The 22,112-nt window shown below is 39.9% G+C and overlaps 1 protein-coding gene across 1 annotated transcript; it reads right to left on the bottom strand.

The window, feature by feature from the left end:
- Nucleotides 1-39: 39 nt before the first annotated feature.
- On the bottom strand, nt 40-21,542 carry strc1 (stereocilin 1). Its single transcript, XM_071488667.1, has 29 exons — nt 20,997-21,542; nt 19,882-20,562; nt 19,749-19,773; nt 17,615-18,983; nt 16,391-17,218; nt 15,206-15,271; nt 14,982-15,092; nt 14,664-14,818; nt 12,660-12,846; nt 11,849-11,964; nt 11,156-11,285; nt 10,847-11,029; nt 10,250-10,288; nt 9,988-10,158; nt 9,419-9,559; nt 8,783-8,844; nt 8,517-8,652; nt 8,309-8,397; nt 7,719-7,854; nt 7,358-7,554; nt 6,507-6,597; nt 6,022-6,193; nt 5,595-5,770; nt 5,294-5,449; nt 4,678-4,820; nt 4,380-4,528; nt 4,110-4,207; nt 2,981-3,131; nt 40-1,745 (listed from the first exon to the last, which is right to left on the bottom strand). The coding sequence occupies exons 1-29, from the start codon at nt 21,037-21,039 to the stop codon at nt 1,636-1,638; spliced, it is 6,111 nt and encodes a 2,036-aa protein (XP_071344768.1). The 5' UTR covers nt 21,040-21,542; the 3' UTR covers nt 40-1,635.
- Between the last annotated feature and the right edge of the window lie 570 nt (nt 21,543-22,112).

The raw sequence follows: 22,112 nt of genomic DNA, 5'->3' as shown, positions 1-22,112 counted from the left end.
GAGTTCCTCCACAATAAAAAGACAAAAATGACAATGATAAGGGAAATGCTTTCAGTACCACAAAATCAGCTATGTGTAGCTCTATATGTGAGGATGCTTTCCAAAAATAATGTATTGAATCAACTTTGGGGAAAAGTTGGGATGGGAAAATGGGGGAAAAAAAGTCAAATAAATTTTTGTTTTGACCACCTTTTGCCTTTAAAACAGCATAAAGTTTCCTCGGGACACTTGTGCACAGTTTTTCTAGGGCAGATAGGTTGTTGCAAGCTTCTTTGAGAGTTTGAATCCTACCACATTTTTTCTGTGGAGTTAATCTATCTCAGTTTCTTCTGTCTCTTCATGTGATCCCAGACTGACTCCATGATGTTGAGATCAAGGTTAAGGAGTGCGCACACCATCTGGTGCAGGACACCTTGTTCTTATTGTCACTGAAGATAGTTATTTTTGGCTCTGGTTGTATTTTTGGGGTCATTGTCACACTGCAGAATATATTTAGGACAGATCAGTCACCTCCCTGATGGTATTGTGTGATGATAAGAATCTAAACATCTAAAGTTTCTAAAACCTTTGCAGAGTAATATACAGTACATACCCTTACAAAAACAGCATTTCATTTTATACAATCTTACAGATAAGTCCATAATTATTATATTTAACTTACTATCCTATAATGTTGACCTAAACAGTAAAATAACTAATAAAAATGTATATAAGTTTATATAAATATACATAGTTTGTTAATAACTCTACAGCCTTCTTTAATAGCTGGGAGCTGTATGCCTACATACCCTAGATTGTCATATATAAACATCAAACATTATACATAGTCTTAATACCAATGTGAGATATTAATGATTAGTGTGAGAAGATCATTGTCATTCCACTTTGTGTGCATGAGTGCTAAAAACAGACAGTCGACCAGAGGCAGAGTGCTTCACTTTAATAATTTAGGTCAATATTTATCACACCAGGAAGTGTGCACAACAATACAAAGCTCACAGCAAAATAGACTGAAGTTGACCAATACTAGTAAAATCAGGTCTTATTGAGTATTATGTACCCATTATGTAATCAAGATAGCTAACAATCCATATATAAATGTAGCAAAGATTAAAGCTCTGAGAAAAATATTATATAATTTCACAAAAAAAAAAAAAAAATATATATATATATATAACTTTGTAGATTTGCAAAACAACTTTGATTTGTTCATTGTAACCGTAATAACTTAGTTACATTTATATTTTCAGTGTTTGGGCTGCTTTTCTGGGTATGGCGTCACATCCCTGAGAAGGATCCATTGGGACAGTAGGGTTCATACAGGTTTATCAAAATAAAAATAAATGAATAATCCTATGGATGTTGGTTAGACTTGGTGGATATATTGTTGTTACTGTGAAAATGTTTTTGCTCTCTCCTCTCTGAATTAAACTTTTCGATTGGTTAGTTTTGTGCTCAATGTTGATATATTAAAGTGATAACTACATAAAATAAATTACAGTCTCACTGAATACAGTATAGAGAAATCCTGAAGTGCTGCCTATTTCAAAGAGGTATGGTATTGCACAGATCAATGAGATCATCTTGGTTTTGTGGGCGAGGAGGTGTCTCCAGATCCAACAGGGGTGAGCAGGGTCATGTGCCAGGGCAGATCAGGTCAGGCCAGGGCAGGACAATCAGCAGCATCAGCAGTCCCAGTATGAGACACAGAGGACTGTGGCTCAGTGCCAGCCCCAGTGACTTCCCTATAGGGACACAGTGAAACCAATACAAATGTAGAGCCATGCAAAATATGATCCCTGCGGATTATCTGTCTTTGTATATTATCATTAAAAAAAACACTGTGAAACAGATTTTAGAGTATTTGACTTCACTTTCTGAGTTGTCCAGTTAATAAACACTGTCACAGCATCTAAAATGACATTCCAGTGTAAGTGGCACATTTGAATAAAGCAATAAATAGAATAATACTTAACTCAAGCAAACCATTTCTGCTTATTTTTTAAATAAAATTTTAATCTATGACGCCACAGAAAGAACGTGACTTTCACAATTACTCTCAATGTGAGTATCATCCGTTATGCAAGGGCTGCTATAAAATAAACATCTTACAAACACTGTGGTTCCATAAACTCAGCCCCTCATGCAGATATATAACTGTGAGCTTAGTTAATTAAAGCAGTACAAGGAGTTTTGTACTGTGTCCCAATTCTACACTACATACTACTCAAACCACAATTTTGAGTATGAACTGTGTTTTGCGCTGAATAAAAAAATTCAAAAGGCATTTGTGTAGGTTTTGCAAAACATCTATCACTGTAAAACACCCACTGGTACGTTGAGACTAAAGTGCTGAAATCATCAAATAGACAGCACCAGTTTTTTTTTACAAGGGTTATCTCTCTTTTCTGTGAACAAAAACTTTAACCATTAAAAAAAAAGATTCTACAATTATATTAAAAGATCTAAATATAGGGGATTTACATACACTTAAGAAAGTCTATTTGCATTGTGTTTTTTGAGTATGTTGCTGATACGCAAAGGAGATAGAGGAGCTACTTACAGCTGATAAGCAAAATTAAAACAAATAGCAGATGATGGTGAGACAGCTCCAGGATGATCTCAGACAAAAAAACAAAAAATAAATTATTATATCTTTGTAAAAACATTTAGCTTTTTCTTTGTAAATATAATTAGGCAATAGCTTTCCATGGTAGTAGTTGGAGTGATATTGGTCAGCGCACATCTTGTATCATTTCCCTTTGGAGCAAACACCAAGTACGTCATTTCTTGTATACTAACTTAAAAAAGGAGTATTAGTATATAATACAGTATACTATAGTGTATAGTATTAGTATGGAATTGGGACGCAACTTTGGTTAGAGCTTTAAGGGAGATGTTAAATAAAATGAATTCTGTGAAGGAAAATTGAGAAAATCTTTACAATTTCTAAGAGAGTTCCAATATTTCAGTGGTTTACCTCTGAAGTCTACAGGCCTGTTCTCCCAGGGTGTCAGCACCATAGCCAGAGCTGTCCTCTGAACATCTGACAGAGCGGACAGCTGCTCATTAGTTACTGCTGTCGCCTGCTCATAGGAGAACATGCTGATCTGTCTGTGGTTTAATGCCACCTTGAGGAAGTGACAAAACAGAGACACACATTAAACAGAGAAGCTGATGGGCAGAGATAAGATGAGACAACATGGACTTGTTAAAATGAATGAGGATGTATGTAGGTGTCAAAAAGTCATTGGATTTGGTATCCTCAAAAAAAAAAGGCTGCAGAATGCTTTAAAAAGTCTTGCATATTTTAAAATATATTTTTGTCTTTAATATTTTCTCTTGTCAGCTGTGCTGCCTTACAAAGACAAAAACCAGTAATTGCCAAAACAATGAGGTTGAGAAAAAAGGGCTTGAAGTTTCTGTGTAACACATAGAAAGTTTATGCCCTTATTTTGAAAGTTTCAAGGCAATGTAACCTTTTAAAGTACACTGTCCCTAGTTGGCTTTCTGTGACAGAGCTGAGGTTTATTTCACACTAACTGTAAGCTGTTTTCACTTAAACTGTACATTTCTAAGGCTTAAATATTCTATATATATTAAAACAGTAAAACAGATGCAGAAGAATAATGCAAATTTTACACACAGTGTTCACAGAAGGAAACACATTTTAACATCAGAATATTTTTCATACGGTAAATGGTATGGTTAGCAAAAACCTAAATCATTTTCAAGTCCAGATCACATTAATTCAATGAATTATGTCCTTAGGAATCATCGTTATATAACTCTGGGAAGTAGTGAAAAAATTATAGTTATAGAATAATAAATAATTCGAGATGATATTGGCCCTAATGGTTTTCCATCGCACTTACATTCTTTGGCCTGTTTGACAAGGCATTAAACTTAGTTCTGTGTGGTGTAAAAAAAAAAAAAGTCTTAAATTTAACTTGCTGAACCTTGCAGAAACCTGGATAAATATACCAACATGAACATAGATGAAGATACTTTGGACCCCAAAGGACAAAATTAATAAAAAGCCCCGAAATCCTCCTAAATCACAAGAGCCTGTGAATATAGTTTTGTTGTTTTATTAAAAGTGAACTTACATAAAACCGTGCGGGTGGTATCATTGAGATAGCTGTAGGTGTGATTCCTTCTATCTGCTCTTTCACCAAAGCTGACATGGCAAAGTCTGGCAGACCAGCTGTAGAGAGTGGAAAATGTTTGAAAGAGAGCGAAGTAGGTCACCTGAGTCAGACACGAGACGCTAAAAGTATGCCAAGAAAATAAATAATACAAATAAGATGGCTTTAATTTAAGATTGTGAGCACACAGTGCATGATGCTGAACAACAACATATCAGGCAGAGACCATACCTGCCAGAACTCCGATCTCAATGAAGACATCAGTTCCCCATGAGCTTATGGATCCAAAAGCAAGGCTGTGGGTCAGCAGACCAACAAGAGCCTCCAGCTGCTCCTCCGAGCAGGACAGTGTCAGCTGACCCAGCCAGAGCACCGCCTTACTGCAGCCACCACGGGGGGAGGGGGGGGGACAACACGAGAAGAGAGTAAATTTGAATGTCAATTATCAGTTATGTCAATTATCAGGGCTCAAAAAAAGCGTTAGAAGCATCTTCACAACATGTTAAAATATCTGTTGTCATTTGCTCACCTGAATTCTACGGCATTGAAAGAGTTCATCTCTGCGGTTTTAGCTCCACACACAATATATCCCATGGCCACCAGCATGCTGGAGTCAAGCTGGCTCGGGCTCTGTCTGGTGGAGTTTAACACGGCAGTAAAGAGTGCAGCCAGCTAGGATGAAAACAAGAGTTATGATCCAGACATGCTCTTTTAATGTGCACTCAGTATATTAGGTACAGTTAGCTGAAACTAATGCAGTCTAATACAACAGCCCTGCAAAAAGTCCTGCTGTTTTTAGAGAGGAGCTGATTCAGCTTTATGTTCATTTTGAAAGCTATAGGTTACTGTGCTGTTATTTATTTTTTTATTTATTATGATTTATTAATTATAATGGGTAATACTGAGAGGAGTTTCTAATATTTAGTCTACTCTCATTGGACTAAATGGGATCAATAAAACTTTAGAAAAAGAGGTTTGTCTCTATCCTCTCCTTTGTGCTGTTGTTCTTTGCCTTTGTTATCCCACTTATACCATAATCACTTGTCAAAATTTCATCAAATTTAAAGTATCACTTGTCCAGTAGTTAATGTGAGCATTATAGTAAGGTGATGTAATATGTTAACTGCTGCAGCCAAAGCAGCTACCTGTCTGTTGCTCCAAGCACTGACAGCACCCAGAGCAGCTATGGTCCCCCGCTCAGTCAGTCGGAGGCTGCTCAGCTCCTCTACTGTCAGTTCTGTTGCTATTCCACCCAGCTGAGAGATCACAGATTGGGAGAAGGAGGAGGCGGGGCCGTATATCTTCATGTACAGGTGTCATTCCAGAGGGACCCAGCAAAAACAGAGCAGACACACACTATTAAGACCTGTGTCTGAGGACGGGAAGCTACCCCGTATATTCTTAAATTAAACATTTGTAATGAATTAGACAACAAAATAATCTCACCTGTTTAACCCTCTTGAGCACCTGGCTGCGTTGGTAGGATGCAAGAAATGGGTCATAACCCATTAGCTCCAGACAATTGGAGAAGGCTGATGGAGACATGCTTGTCAGACTGCTGGAGGTCCAGGCTGCGGGAGCTATTGTATGTAGAATCTCACAGGTAGGAACCATAGGGGTCGCTGGTCAATGACACAGACACAAATATCTGATCACAAGATGCTGATGACACACAGCATATGACTTCGTGTAAAGCATATAACAAGAACTTCTATTAAAGTTAAAAATATTGTGGTTTTATTTTTATTTATTATTATTATTGCCTTGGTTCTGAAGCTGACTTTTGGCATATTTCCCAAAATGTCAAACTATTCCTTTAGAGAGGACCATAGTGGTTATTTGTGGAGATTTTAGGAACCAAAGTGATGCTCACGTGACAGAGGATTTATTTTGAGGAAGCCCAGGAAAAACTGAAGGACAAACTGCTGCTTTTGAAAAAATTCCATCTTCTCGTTCTTGTTCAAACAGTGGCTCCCCACATCCCCATGTTCCCACCGACGCTGGTTCATGAACAACTTCTCTATATGCCCCACGGTCATCAATGCCTGTGGGAATACAAACAACAACAACACACATATGCACATGTAGAGACACAGATACACGCTGATGGTTTATGGGAAAACAGGGACTCCATCACCTGATCCTGACACCTACTGGAGATGTGACACCTGAGGGATTTATTTACATGGCCTCCTGGACCTGGCCTGGTAAAGGAATCAAGTAACAATCCCAACACCTCACAAAGGATTTCTGGACATCGAATGAATCTGTTACAGGAGTGAGGTTTAAATTTTCCTAAATCTGAGGATCAATTAAGATGCAATACCAAAATGAATCAAAATACAGTAGTGAACTCACCATGGAAATCTCCTGCAGACTGCTCTCAGGCAGGAAAAAGAGAAACCGGTCCACCTGACTGAGTGTTGTCTGGTTCCAGTTCTTCACTGGGCTGAGAGGAAACATTAGAACACTTCATCATCTTCACTCAATTTCCTTCAATCTGAATAGCTGGTATGCAAACAGCTTTTTGTCATATGAAACCTCTCACATATAATTTTGACATTTATCATGTTTTCCCCCCTAAGTATAAATCTCTCACTCTACAGGTTGAAGAAATCCCACATACAAACTTTAAAATCCTACTCTACTGGATAAACCCTAAAACGGATATCATTTTCTTCGATATCGATTTCTTTAGATGATCGCAATAGAAACTGGAAAATCTGCTGATTAACTCAGTTCTCCGAATGATAAAATATAATATACATGAACCTAAATTCACTAAAACTCACACACATTTAATGCTTTGTAACAATAACAAATTTTAGTTGAGCTGCAAATGTAAAAGCTTTAAGAGAACTGTCAACGTGTAAAACTTTACAAATCCATAGAGCTTGACTGTATTAACATTTTCATTTAAACCAAAGACCAATTATGTTATTTTATTTTTATTTATTTTATGTCATTTCATCATGTATCATTTTATTTATGTATTAAATAAAAATAAATCAAATTATGTTACATGATGATGATATTTTTATTTTCATAATTTAATTATTATGCTTTTCTCTTCACTCATCAGACACATGCCCAGCATATGCAATGGTGTTGTTATACTGCATTGTTCAATAAAACACAATTATTTACTGTACTTAATGTATTTTGTCGCCTCAACAGTTCAAACTTTCAGTTTGGGGTGATAATGTTACCCAAAGGCAGCAGGTTCTTGCAGGATACGAGCCACTATGTCCATCTTGCTCCTGGTGTAGCAGAGCCCCAGAAGGAAATACAGATTGTCCGTGAAGAAGCTGCGGTCCACCTGAATGAAAACCTCATCCACCACAAACGGTGCCATAACGCCCAGTGAACGAAACTCTTCCTCAGTGAACACCCCTGTGTACATGCCCTGCAGAGAAAAAGTCCATATATCACTGATCACACTGCAAATACAACAACACTTGAAAATCTTGCTCTTTTCAAACTTGGCTTCCATGTTATTCTTGTTTCTCTGCCTTTTAACTTTTTTAAATGGTAGAGCGATCTGAACAGCAACAGTGTAGCTAAACTGACCATCCCCTGCACCATTTTGTCCACCAGCAGCTCCTGTTTTGTTCTAGCCAGCAAGAGAAAGTGATGAGGGTCCTGAATAATCATCTTCCTCAGAGTGTCCATCATGGCTGGAGGAAACTTCTTAATAGTGCTCACACTGCGAATAACCACACAAACAGAATTATAAACAATATTTTTCATTAAACTGTCAATAAATCTATACATCACTATTCATAAACTGCGTTAAAACCAATAAAAAAAAATCAGGTTTGGCCAAGTCTTGTTTCTGGACAGTAAGGTAGTAAATACCTTAGCCAAGTTTGAATAAAAAAAAATGTAAAAAAAAATTTCCAGATGGAGAGAGAGAATTTTCTTGCCTGATTTTTTTCTGGGCCAATAAAGATGGCTCCAGAATGAAGCATACCATTCAACTATTTTCTCTTTTAATAGATCAAACATGTACAAGTACACAAGGTTTCTCATAGCTTTCCTGACAAGAAGTGAAGGGTTTCGACATGTCATTCTTAACTACTCATTATGAGACAAAGAAATATCTGAAAGTTATGTGAACACATTAACAGTGGACCGATTAATGCCGACTTGTAACTTACGGCATGGACAGGGCAATCTCAGCACCAAGATCTTTAAGCAGTTCAGAGAAGAACTCCAGCTGATACAGCTCCTCAATCACACACTTTTTCTGTCCAGAAGAACAAAGCCATGTGACAATGGACATTTAGATGTAGATATATATCACATGCATCCTACTGCGAAAGAATAAAATAAAATATCTTATAGACAGTAGAATGGTAAGTTTACCAGTGAGGTGTGAAGAGGACCTGGCTGCTGCCTGAAGACAGCCAGGATTCTTATCACTCCAGAAGGTGATGAATCAGCCTGAAAATGTTCCTTTAATACCTTGCAACTGACACCTTGACCCAGTGTTCCCAGACTCCTGATTACATGAAATAATGCATCAAATAATGCTACAAAGAATCAGAAAGAGACTGAGAAAAATGAACTTTTAGTGCCATATAGTATTGAAAGGAATGAACACATTTATCACAGAAAGGACCTGTACTTACAGAAAATGTTGTTTCACTACATCAGATTTAGTATCAAGCAGCTCTCTGAAAATTGCTTTAGCCTGGGGAAAAAAATGGAAAATAGAAACAAATGTTTAGTAGTTGTTGTAACATGCTGCTTTATGCAGGTTCTGTGACGCAGTTTTCATGATCAGGGACAAGAGCAATTTGATAATAGGACAATTTGTGTTTTTGTCGTTTGTATTCACAGGCGAGTCCATTCATAGTGTCAGTGTTGATGACGTCTCCACTTAATAATTCAGCAGCTAATCAAGACACTGTCATATGCACCCTCTCATGACAACAGAGGAAGCACAAAGATATCATAACACAAAGTAAGAGTCACCGGGTCAGGGTTAGATGCTTTCACATATTCAAACACTGTAAGTGACACTGTGTTTGAGAACTGACTGAAGGTTTGATGCCCAATGCGGCCAATCATCAATTTATCTCTGTTAATCTGTATATTTAAGCTTTTTCCTATTTTTGTGTACAAGCAAAACAAAGTTTCCTGGGCCTCCCTGAGGTCAAAAGATAAATCTAACACACACATTTTATACAAGATAGTGCAAAATATAACTAACTATTTACCACTCTGCATATGCACCCTGTGATGCAAGATGGGCTGTGCAATACCTGCTGTGTGTTCCAGGGTTTTGTGTATAGATTGGTGCTGTTGTTCACAAGCAGACGAGTCCTGGCCAGGACACTGAGCAGGGGCGTGCAATAGAGCAAAGGCTCCACATCATCCAACCAACTGACCACTTCTGGGAAACCCTGGTCAGAACAGAGGTGAGATAACACAGGGAACAGTGTTACAGTTTGTCCAGAAGAAAAAAACAACATAACAACATAACTATAATTAGTCCAAAAGCTCAAATATGAAATGTACCAAGAGAAAGTGAAAAGCTTTACTCTTTTATTTGCATTATATACAATGTCCTGTGTTTGAAGTGAGTGAAATTAGAGCAGTGATAAGATATTGCATTATAATAATAGTAATAGTATTATGTCTCTTATATGTCATTCAACTCAACTGTGCATTTTATTATACATTTCTTATTCCAGTTTTCTTTCATTTTGTTTTTCTTTCCGCCTTATTTTAAACACTTTAAAATGATCCCTTGAATAACTTAAAAAATGAGATTTTTCCATAAAATTCTTCAAGTTATTATGAATGTGTCTCCACACTCTTATAGTTCTACCCATAGTTTGGTGGAGATAGCATTGGCTTGTGGTGGGCTGAGGCCTGGTGTGTGCTGGGCCATGGCGGGCAGCGATGACAGCAGCCTGTCCGAGGTGAGGGTCAACAAGGTCTCTGTCTTCATTCCCACAATGAGGGAGCCGAGCTCCTGCAGCTGGCCTGGAGTGGTCAGCTGGGCAGAGGGGAGGAAGGTGTGAGGGTCAGGGTGCAGAGAGTCTCCCTATAGTAAATTAACATTGTGATGCATTCACAAATTAACTCACTGTGGTAGTCGAGGAAAGTTTGTCTACAATTACGGAAGCCTGAAAAACATACAGAGCAATAGCAAATGAATAAAAATAAATTACCTTTCAAGTGGTGATTTTAACTGGTAATTGACTGGTGTGTCATGTGTTCTGTATCAGCTTGCTCCAGCTCTGTATCAAGTTTATATTAGGTAGAATATATTAATGTCCGAGATGCAGTCTTCACCATTATCCTCAAGACGCTCTCTGACATATAAATGCAAGACAACAGCTGTGAGGCTGAGGTAAAAGCAAAAGGCTCCAGTTCAGATGATAGCTGAGGGTGAAGTGAAGCTCAGGTCTTTGCCTCATGAGCTATCTCACCTCAGGGATCAGTGTGCTGAAGACTGACTGCCTGTCAGCTGTTCCTCAGCAGCTACAGGCTCCACCAGCTGCCAGGAAACCCAACCATGTATAACAATTAAGGGCTTGTTCAGCGAAAGGGACTGAATAAATTCCCACTCACTAACACCTGATGTTTGTTTTAGAGTCATTTCAATAGTCAGTAAATGATGTGTGTGTTTGCCACTTCCTAAGTCGTCTACTGTACATTACAGGTGGAGTACGCTTCTCTACCTGTGCAGGGCTGAAGGAAACAGAGTCGAGAGCAGGGAGGACAGCGTACAGCTGTGACGGTGTGAGACCCTGCAGAAAAGTCACACCCAACAAGGGCAGGAGGTGGGCGAGCTCTGCCAGTCGACCAGGACTGAGTGAAGAGGGGACCTGCAGTTCTGTGCTGTTCAGTAACAAACTGGAAATCTACACAAGAGACAGAGACAGTATATATATAAAAATATCACAAATACTTCTTAATTGCAATTGTTAAGTGAAAGCACAAATATGAAAAACAACAAAGAAACCAATTATTAAGTTTTCTGTTCTTACCAGATGGTTGGGAAGGCTGAGTCCCTCACGTGTGCAGTTCATAACGATGTCCTGGATGACACTGAAGGCCCCAGTGCCTTTGTACACAAGGAGGTCCTTTGGGTCAGCCAGGCATGAGAGTTTACCCAGCCTAAAATTACAAACACTGTTTTAACACACACCTACCTGAGAACAGACAAGAGTTTTACTTTCAAAAACATTTTGGGAAACAAAACACATAATTTAAGATCATCAGTGAGACTGTACAGCATTTATGGGGTTGAGTCTGCAGAGGTCTTTCCTTAAGGTTCAGTGATGGTATTACCCATAGCACAAATGACCATTGCATATCCGTAAGATATTTAAATCTTAAGGCCACAAATGAAAAAGAGAAAGGTGTTAGCAGTACAGTAGTTGATATAGTTATTTGTCTCAATTTTTAAAAAAGAGAGGATTTATTTCTGACAGTTATCATCTACAGGTCATATTTGTTTTTTTCTTTTTGCCATTACTTATTACTTACTTTATTACTTATTTACTCTATTTGTTTTCTTATTGTTTGATCAAAATTATTAGCTACTTATAATTTTCCCTAATGTCATTTACCCCTTTAAAAAATAAAAAAAGTATACTAACAGGGGACATGTCTCTCATGTCTAATTAACGGTTTCTATAGACAGAGGTGGGAGGCGCCTCCGTACAGTTATTCCCAACCTGGTAAAATCCTGAGCTGTCAGGTTTGTGAAGGTGCTGATGAGGCTGTGAGCGATGAAGTCCTGCTTTAGAGAAGTGAGGGTGTTTCTCTGCAACACTTCCAGCCCATCCAACAGCTGTGGATAAAAAGAACAGAAATAGAAATAAATATATATATATTTCTGAAAGTATCTATTAATTCAATGTAACAACAAAATCACATGCTGCTCGCTGGTGATAAAAAAATATGATAATAGAAATAATGAATCTCTGGGAAACAGCTAGCCTAGATCTGTTCAAAGGAAACACAATCTGTCTAGGGGCACATCTAAAGCTCACTCATTAGCACATTTTATCTTGTTTATCTTATAATACAATGCATAATACACAATAATACATACAAAAATACGTCAGATTGTGGTTTTTCTCTATGTTTTTGCCAAGCTAAGTGAACTAGCTGCTGGATACAGCTGAATATTCAATTGGCAGACATGAGAGTTGTATCAATCTTCTAATTTAACTCTTGGTAGGGAATTAGCATATTTCCAAAAACATCAAACTGATCATGTCATTCATGTTTCAGTGCTGAAAGGTCAGCAACAGACTACTTTCCGGTCATTGTTAATTCATGTGTTCCTATCTTTACTTATTGAACATTAGTGACAAGCATATGACACACATTGGTGGTGACAGAGAAAGAAGACGCTGTCTGAGCTTTCTTTTGACCAGTATGTGACAAGTAGCCCTGCTGTGCCCCGGGGCTAATCGAACTCACAGAGTCCTGGTTTCTCGGGTTTCCCAGCCAGGTGTCAGAGCTCAGAGGTGCTGTTACCTGAGCAGATGAGAGGTGTTGGAAGTTGCGGAAGGGCAGGTAGGTGATCAGGTTTCCAGTGTCCCTGATGAGTGACTGATGACCTCTGCTGATGTTGGATGAGGGCATAACTTTGCTGTACCACAAGCCAAATGCCTCCCGCTGGTCCAGAGTCATGTACCCAAGGTTTCTGTTAATGGTCTCCTTCCTAAAAAGAATTGTTTAAACTTTAGCGGTACAGTGGAACTGTTCCTTTATAGCAGTTTCATTGAATACTTGCAAACATATTATATGTGGCCTTTGAAAGTTTGCATTCAAGCCATTAACACATCGTGGGAGGTCATTTATCACAGTAAGCCAGGTACAAATAAAAAGGAACTGCTTGACATTTTGGGCAGTGTGTTTATTATTTGTCTTCTTGTTGAGCTATGATGAGAAGATTAATCCCACTTTTATGCCTCATTGTTAACACTACAGCCAGGACGCAATAAACCTGCCTTATGCTTGTAGTATAAAAACTGGAAACATGGGGAAACAGCTAGACTAGCTCCATCTAAAGGTAAAATAATCAACTCATTAGCATGTGATATCACTTTTGTTTAATCTGTACAAAAACCTACATGTAAAAACAGCAACTTGTGGTTCTATATGGGTAAGGTTTTATATCTTTGGACAGAGCCAAGCTACCTATTTTTTGTTATTGCCAGTCTTCATTGTAAGACAAGCTTGTGGCCTGCTGGCTCCAGCTACATACAGTATTTAGCCTGTAGATGTCATAGTGGGATCTAACTCTCAGCAGTAAAGTGAATAAGCCTATTTAGTAAAACATCAAGCTATTTCTTCAAGTGGGATGTGGCAAGGAAGGTCAGTACCACTCTCAGCTGTAGTCATAAACAGTTGTATATGCTGATGTACTGTTGTATTGTCTTGCAGCAACAAAAACAAAGAAAAAAGTAACTAGGTGATTATATAGCATTTCAAAAACATTGTTTTGCTCTCATAAGTGATATTTTTCCTAATCTTAGATATTACTGTACCATCTCGCCTTCTGGCCTTTGGTGATGTTTATGTTTGACTGTGATGCGAGATACAGTATATCTAGTACCTGATTCAAGCTGAAATACAGACTTTGTTGCTGTTCTACATTTAAGGACCCATGAATCAACATCAAATACCTACACACACACACACACTAGAAGCTCCTTCTAGATTGTAATCTAGTCAGTGAACTAGTTTCCTTTACTTGCTATGTATAATGCATGTTCCTGACACCTCGGGGTGCAATGACACATCAATTCTCACGGAAGCCTGACACCCGGCCTCTGACCAGATGGAAGCAATAATGTATGTAGGAAAGTGAGACTGCATGATTGTGCAACATTGAAATAAATCAGGCTGTTCACCACATACTGATGTAACAAGGAGACAAACTCAGCAACCACTTTGTTTGACGCACACAAATAATTCTTAGTAAGATCTCTAAACCTTTCACAGGCATCTGCCACAATTATAATATGTTGAATATGACCAGGTTGTTAGAATAAACTAAATTCATTGCATTCTCCCAACAGAAGTGTCCATTTGTCTAATGCATAGGCATGCCACCATAAATGCATAGACTCTGTCAACATGTAACACTCTCAGCCAGCTTTTAGGAACAGGTTTAACCTAGAGATATATACTTGTGACCTCCATGCCTCAGGTTCAACAGCATCTCTAAACATGTATTCCTACTCACACAGTTTCCCAATTGGCTTAATAAAATACTCTATCCTACAAGTCATCCACCAACTGGGGATTCTGGTATAACTTCACCTACTGGCAAAGTGCACAGAGGAACAATCTTGGGGTGGAAAGGTCCAGCAACAGAAAAACAATTGATTTAAACACATTTGCCCAGACATTGTGCAAAATATTCCAGAGCACCACAGAAATAATACTGCTGCTGGAATAATCACTGATAAATGTGCTTTATAATCGTGGGTAATGGGTCATTAGAGACGACAAACTTACACCATCACTTACACAATGGCGTTGTTCTGCAGTGAGGGCAGAGCTTGGATGTCGGCTGAGCTAGCTGAGGCCAGCAGGGGAGCCAGCTCAGGGAAGAGACTACCATCCTTTACCACGTGGGTCTGGAGCAGCACTGACACCATGGTGGACAGGTACTTATCAGGCAACTGGGAGACAGAAGCAAATGCCAGTTTTGTATCAGCAAGAATGTGGACTGTGACGCTATGCACGAAACACAGAAGCAAGAATTACAGGAAAAAGCAGGAGGAGAGAGCCACATGTGGTCAGTGTATAGGTTTCACATGGATGTGAAAGGTTGTGCTTATTCACCTGCAGCGTATCCTTGTTTCTGCTGTAGTACTGAAGGATCAGTCTGATGGTGGAGATGTGAGCTGCACTGAGCACTGACCTGAGGCGGCTCAGTGGTATACTGAAGTACTCCTGGAAACACAGACGCATGAGGGTATTAGTCCAAACAAACATGAAAAAAGAGACAATAAAGACATGTGTTTTCAACTTTACATTTTCATTTAGGTAATGATACTATAGCTTGCCTTGATGACAGATAATTCATCACCGGTCACATCTCTTGCTGTCTGCATCAAGCTGGTTAGTACTGTCTACAGGAGGGAAACACACACGTACATAGAGTTGAGAGACTATCTTAAGGCATTAATGGCAATATATAATCTGGGAGTCTGTTTTGAGACATTACTGTAATTGTCAACTCAAGTGTGAGCCTGTAGAGACCACACACAAAGGAAGAGATTCATCATGTCAATATTCGTGACAGGAGTGCAACAGTACACCCGCTGTAGGCTGCCTGTACACTGGAGATCAACTGCTATACAGTGACACTAATGGTAACTGATATGGATGAATAATTAGATAAACTGTAAAGTCAATGAATTGTTCTACGCAGAAACTGATTGAGCCCGCATGAATAAAAGATGAAGGAGAATCTCTATTCACACCATGCTCTGATTAACCTGCAGGTTACATTTCCAAGAAAAGTGCTGAATTACAGTATTCTTCATTAGTTCTCATTGATCAACAGATTCCTGTTCTCACAGTAAAAATGGCAAAAAGTTAAAATCCCCAACCTTGACCAACTGAAACAGTAAAATGCTGCTTAGCTATTATTGAATGAGTAATGATAATCCAGTAATATAATAGTATGAACAGCAGTCAGTGCAAAATGACTCAGTAAAGTTACCCAGGTACTGTACTTTTTACTCTACATCTGGCTGATAATAGTTACTTTGCATATACAGACTATTAATACAAAATATAAATCAATCATCAATTATGATGCAGTATTATTGATTCAGCTGCCCATAATATATATCATTTCGAAATTAGTGCTTTTACTTTTGGTACTTTAAGTACATTTTGATGCTAATACTTATGTACTTTTGAATACACTTACTTTTACTACACTGTGGAATTTGTGCATTTACCTTTATTAAGTAAGTACTTCCTCCACCAGCAAGTGTACCACTAACAAGGATTGTTATTCTGAGTAATTAGTAATTTTACTTTTGATAGTTTCAGCAGATTTTGCTAGTAATACTTTTCCTTGAGTGACATTTTAAATGCAGAACTAGTAACTGCAATAGTGTAATAGAGCATTTCTATATTTCAGTGAAGCTACTTTAAATAAAGAATGTGAATACTTCTTTCACTGCTGTTAGCAAAATGCTTTTCTTTTCAAACGGTTTTCTTTTCAAAATACCTACCCCGAAGCACTGGAGCAAGACCCTCTTTTTGTCAAAGTTGTTTTCCCTCTCGAGATAGCGAACTACAGACGCTAACACACTGAGTCTTATGTTTTCTGTGACATGCAGCGAGGTGTTCTGGACCTCCTCCAGGGCCAATAGGATCACCACAGTAGTGCTGACTGCCTGCTCCAACACTGTAGCCACAGGTGGAGTCAGCAGATCCTCCACCCTGGACCTCAGACTCTCCACCCAGCAGCGCACTATCATCTGCAGGGCCATACTTTGACTGGCCCCGGGCTGGCAGGCTGAGGTGAAGTCAGCTGAGCAGGTCCAGTTGAACTGCTTCACCAGGTTTCTGGCCAGGCAAGAATTAGGGTCTGTAGTGGTGCTGTTTTTGCTGGTGGTAGTGGTGTAGTTGGTGTAGGTGGTACATGTGCTGCTCACCCATACACTGGACGGCTCCCGGGACAGCAAAAAAAGAAGTAATGTGTTAGGGCAGATAGAGGAGACAAAATTGGCCTGGTCGTGCTCCCAGCAGAGAGTCAGGAGGGCTGCATCTGGAAGAGATACACTCCAGCTGGAGTACTGGCACTGTTCAGCAGGGTTGAATCCGGTCAGGTCACCTCCTTCTCCCTCACCACCATCACCAGGAGATACCCCGGGATTTGAATGGTTGGCGCAGTGCTGTACTAACCAGGTGTTGTCCTGATTGGTCAACAAGTTCTGGAGGATGGTATCATTGTTGCAGACTTTGGAGGTGAAGTTAAACGGGTCAGTCTCAGCGCAGAGAGCTAGCTCAGTCATGTCCACGATGATGGGACGGGTCCACTCAGAGTACTTGCACACCTAAAGTACAGATCATTTGAATACATGATCAGAATACAAACTTTGCACTTCTGCGCAGTTTTAAAATGACATTTGAACTTGTTTTCTTTAGCGGTTTACTAGTTGTTTTGTGCAGAATGAACAGAAGAGTTCATTTACATGCTCGGAATGTTGTGCTGATGATGGTCCTTTGACTGAAATGTTCACTTTTTGTCACATTTTGTCAGTTGCCTTTTGCACAGGGAATAAATTAAATCTTTTTGCATGTAAAGATCCTCTCCTACTTTTTTGTCAGTGTGCAGCCAATGTTTCTATGAAATGAAACTTAAAGATTAAATTTTTTCTTTCTTTTTTTGTGCATACAATTTGATCAGACTTTGGATACACAGATCCATGTCATCCGGGTAAAATACCCACCTGTGGTACCACCTTTATGTCCTCCATGTCTGTGCACACCGATATCAGCCATTTGTTCTGAGGGTTTTGTAACAGCTTTTCAAACACAGACGCCTTGCAGCAGACGTTCTTCTGAAAAGCCAGCTGATCATTCTGCCAGCAGAAGCCGACCACCGAATCGTCCACCTGCCGCTCTCCCCACGTGTGGTAGTCACACCAGTCTGCGATGTTGAAGGGCTGGGTTGGCTCAGTGGTTGGAAAGGTAAGAGAGGTGTCACAGTGATTCTCAAGCCAAGCATTTGCCTCATTACTCAGCAGGCTGTCTAGAAAAGTTTTGTTGGAGCAAACCTCTTTAGCAAAACCACTCTGATCAAGGCGGATGCATTGTAACAAAACATCTGTGGTGATTTGCGTCATATCATGCCACTTGGAGTAATGACAAGAATCTAACATTAAGGAATTCGTGTCAGGGAATAGTGGTGGAGGGGGTAATTTTGTGCAGTTAGGCATGAAGTGGAAATTTTCAGGGTTGGAGAATAAAAGCATGAAGAATCCTGTGTGCTCACAGATGAGTTTGGTCAGTCTGGGACTGTCCAGACTCATGCAGAACTCCAGTAAGGGGGGGTCCACGGGCATTGTGGGCTGGTCAATCCACTGCTCATAGACGCAGAAATGACTCACCATGTACCCAAAGTCTGCAGAGGAGTTGGCACAGTATGCATACAGCCAGCTGTTCATCTGGTCTGAGAGCAACTTCCTCATCAACGAAGCATTATTACACACCTGCTTCACAAACTCCTCGCGTTCGTTATCACTGCACAGTGTCACAAGGACAGCATCCACCACCTTGTTTTCTAACCAGCTGTTGTAGTTACAGGCGAGCAGTTTGAGGTTGGGGGCTTCTCTTGCTACTCGATGAGGCGTAAATTGAGGAGGGAGGGAAAGAGTCTTAGGGGGAGGGGTGACAGCAGGGAAAGGCTGTGTATCCCCAACATTGCAGTCAGGTGACCTGCTGAGGAGTGGAGACACCAGAGCTTGAATAACATAACACATGTTGCTCCACACCTGCTCTATCTGGGTAGGGTCGAGGGAGCTTAGTGCCTGGCACAAGCTGAGCACAGATGTAGACGATGCAGCTCTTGAACCTGTGAGGATGTCAGCGCACAGTGTGTCATTGAGCCTGGCCAGATTATGGCGATCGCACTTGAGAAGGATGTCGTGGTTTTTCTCTGCTGCCTCTGAGACGCTGCGCTGAAAGGGAGCTCGGAGAGGACTCTGGCACTCCGGCCCTGGATACGTGCACAGAGACTGTTCTGGAGCCAGGAAGATGTCCAGGAGGATGTCTACGATGGAGTGGGTGAAGGACCAGCTCACATTGTGGTTCATCCCCCTAAACAAAACAGGCATTTAATAGTTAATTGTTAAGAATCAGATTTATTTTATTTGAATCTAAATCCCCATGCATTGTTTATATCCATCCATCTATATCCTCTTCTGGGTAACGTAACAATCTCACAGGTTTACGTTGTGGCCCCCAGTTTGGCATGACAGATGGGTCTAAATACTGCAACAGCCATGAGCTTGGCCTTGTATTAGCTAGAAACCAGTCAGAGGCATAAATTAAAGCCCAAGTGAATTCAAAACACTATCATTTTAGGTGTGAACAAAACACATTGCCTTTGTCGCTAAATTCACAAATGTTAATACTGGTATATGTTAGTGAACTTATTTAAGCTGCAGACTGTGAAATCAGTTTTCTCAGCAGTGTAATGTTTAGCTTCCACTCATCATTAGTCAGGGCTCATTTGCTCATTGCAGCACATTTGGCTTGTGATTTGTTGTTTCTGGCCAAAATACAACTAAGCTTCTTTTTTTTGTGTACCTTTGACTTTTTCAAACATGTTTGCAAATTAGAGAGTTTCATGCCAATAGAGCCAAAGAACTGCTCCAGCCCTGAGTCACCAAACACTGTCTGGAAAGCGAGTGGGACTTCTACTCCCGGAACCGGGAGTGCGAGAAACAGCAACATGAATATGTGCAGGCACGGCACAAACAAAACGCACACTCAGTCTTAAAATCTTTGCTCCACAGCGCTATTAGTGGTCAAAAGCTCCACTGGATTCAAGCGTTAATCTGAATTTCAAGAATGACTTACCACATAATGAGCTGCTTGAGATCTCCTGCAAAACAAGTGGGAAACCAATTCAATAAACTATAACGTAAAGTTGAGAAAAAAAATGACATGGCATGACTGAATTGTTTACACTGACAGAGAATTCTTATTTTACCTTGCTTACAGGTCTCTTGTCCATCTAAAGATGGTATTCTCATTCCAAACTGTAAAGCTATTTTGATGTAGTCCATTGGTACTTGGAGTAACGTTGCCATGAACTTTGAGACGTTTGTCACAGCTGCATCCACAAGGCCGCTCACAGCACTGATCAGATTCCCAGAGAGAGGGATACTTGACAGTAAATTTATAAAGGTTTGCTGAAGACCATTTAATGTTGTCGCCACCGTTTCCCCCATCCTGAGGTAGGCCCTGGAGAAGCTGTGTGACTCTGCGTCACTGTTCAGAGGAGTGCATGTCTGGGATCTCAGAGACGACACAAACATCAGTAGTGGCTTCCCTAACTCCAGAGACACAGTCTTTGTTAATTCTGCCTCCAGTCCACAGTCCTGCTTCCCGGACAAAATACAAACTAAAATTTTGGGAAGGTCATCTATGAATCTCTCTCTCAGCAGTGGTTGGAAGAGAGCATACAGGTTACTCAATACACCATAATATGCATCTAAGAAAAACTTCTCTCCTGTGGGAGAGACGATGAAGCTGCGTGTGTTTTCATTTTCACTGGACAGAGAGTGGATCTGATTAATGACCTTCTGGATGGCCTCCTCAGGAGCCTGGTCATTCTGTCTTTGTATGACTTTGGGTTGCGAATACACTTGCTTGACATCACCTATGATCCCTGTAGATAAAAAAAAAAGAAGGAAATATTCATTTCTGTTGGCCCACAGACACAATTGTTTATCTAGCCTACTTTTTTGCTATTGTGCAAATTGGAAAGTCACAGCACATACAACACATCAAGGACTGTGTGACAGGAATTTTATTTTAATTGTTATCTAGCTGGTTAATTCCCATTGAGGTTAGAAACGTCTTTTATTATTCCTTTGTTCAAGGCTTGGTAAAAAAAAACAAAAACAAATTACTGCCTCAAATATTAACTTAGCTGTGTTCATACTGTAAACTATTATTATAGGCTAATATTAATATTAATGAAGCCTTTTTAACAGGTCATGACTTTTGCACCTCTACATTGTTTTTATTTGACAATGTGTGCTGGATGGTTTTTTAATTAAGACTTGACTGAACGTTTCTGAAATGCTATTTTGTACTTACCCAACAGGATGCACACCATGCAAGCAGCTGGTGTCGACCGCATTGTAAGTCCCCTTAATCAAACGCAAGCAGGCAACCACTCCGGATAATAATTAAAAAAATAAAAATATATATATATTCCTCTTTGTTTTAACCTGTTGATGCAGCAGAGATGTTCAGCTGAGGCAGAAGAGTCGGACTGAGAACAGGCGTCATACTGGTTTAACCGCAGAGTCGGGGTTCACACACACACACACACACACAACAAAACGCATTCAACCAGCTTGTCGCTCATCCTTCAAAGATCCCCTGCGCCCATGGTCAGGCCGAGGTGCTGATCCCTCTTACACGCCGCTCTGCTCCCGGCGGCTGCAGCCTCCTCACCTGCGCGTCGGCCTGCAACTCTACACCTGCCCTGAGAGCTGCGTAATCAAGGACGGCGGCGAGGGCCGCAGAGGTAGGTGCGAAGCTCAGGCTGTGAAAAGTAGAGGGGATTTCAGCAACAAGCTCGGCCACCGGTGCTGAATTATTAACGGGGTGTGTTGATTAACTCCTCAGACTGAAACCCGAGTCCTGTCAGAGCAGCCAGAAGACACCAGACTGACGGCCGAAGGATACTCATGACATCTGGCGCAGACAACCTCTAATCCCCATGTACAACCTGATGTTGTCTGAGGGGCTGTGATGCAGGAAGCAATGAGTACATGAAGCAAAGCAAATGAAAATGGCCTCAGGTAGTCCCAAGAAAGCACAAGTTAGCCTGTAACCAGGGATAGATTGTAATCTATTATTTCTAACGGTTTTTGTGCGTTAATGTAAGTTAATTTGTTTGTACATTGCTTTATGTGTGCTGTTTTAGATAAACGCAGCTTTACCAAATACAATTTAACACCTTAAATGAAAAATGAAGCAGTCATCATCCATTCATTGTGCATTTAAAAACTAATTTTAAGTTAATTAAATCAGTAATAATGGGAAAACAATGTCCACTTTCATTACTTGGCAAATTCTAAAAGACTATAAATTAAAATTACACTCTACTGAAATAAATACTCATCAGTTGGGCCTATATGAATTGAATACATTCAAAAAAAAGTTTGTTTTTTTAAGTCTGTAGGTCTATACTTTAATGCTATT

This window comes from Trachinotus anak, unplaced genomic scaffold (genome assembly GCF_046630095.1).
Source record: "Trachinotus anak isolate AG129_WGS33_773 ecotype Australia unplaced genomic scaffold, CSIRO_AGI_Tana_v1 ptg000011l, whole genome shotgun sequence".
Classification (NCBI taxonomy): Eukaryota; Metazoa; Chordata; class Actinopteri; order Carangiformes; family Carangidae; genus Trachinotus; species Trachinotus anak.
Note: the sequence above shows the minus strand (reverse complement) of the source record. Positions and strands in the feature narration are given on the sequence as shown.

Coding starts and splice junctions, on each gene's coding strand:
- strc1 (XM_071488667.1), bottom strand. CDS start 21,039: ATGCGGTCGACACCAGCTGCTTGCATGGTGTGCATCCTGTTGG. Junction 10,159..10,249: donor AACTTTCCTCGACTACCACA/GTGAGTTAATTT, acceptor CCCTCTGCCCAG/CTGACCACTCCAGGCCAGCT. Junction 1,746..2,980: donor CAGGCCTGTAGACTTCAGAG/GTAAACCACTGA, acceptor GTGTCCCTATAG/GGAAGTCACTGGGGCTGGCA.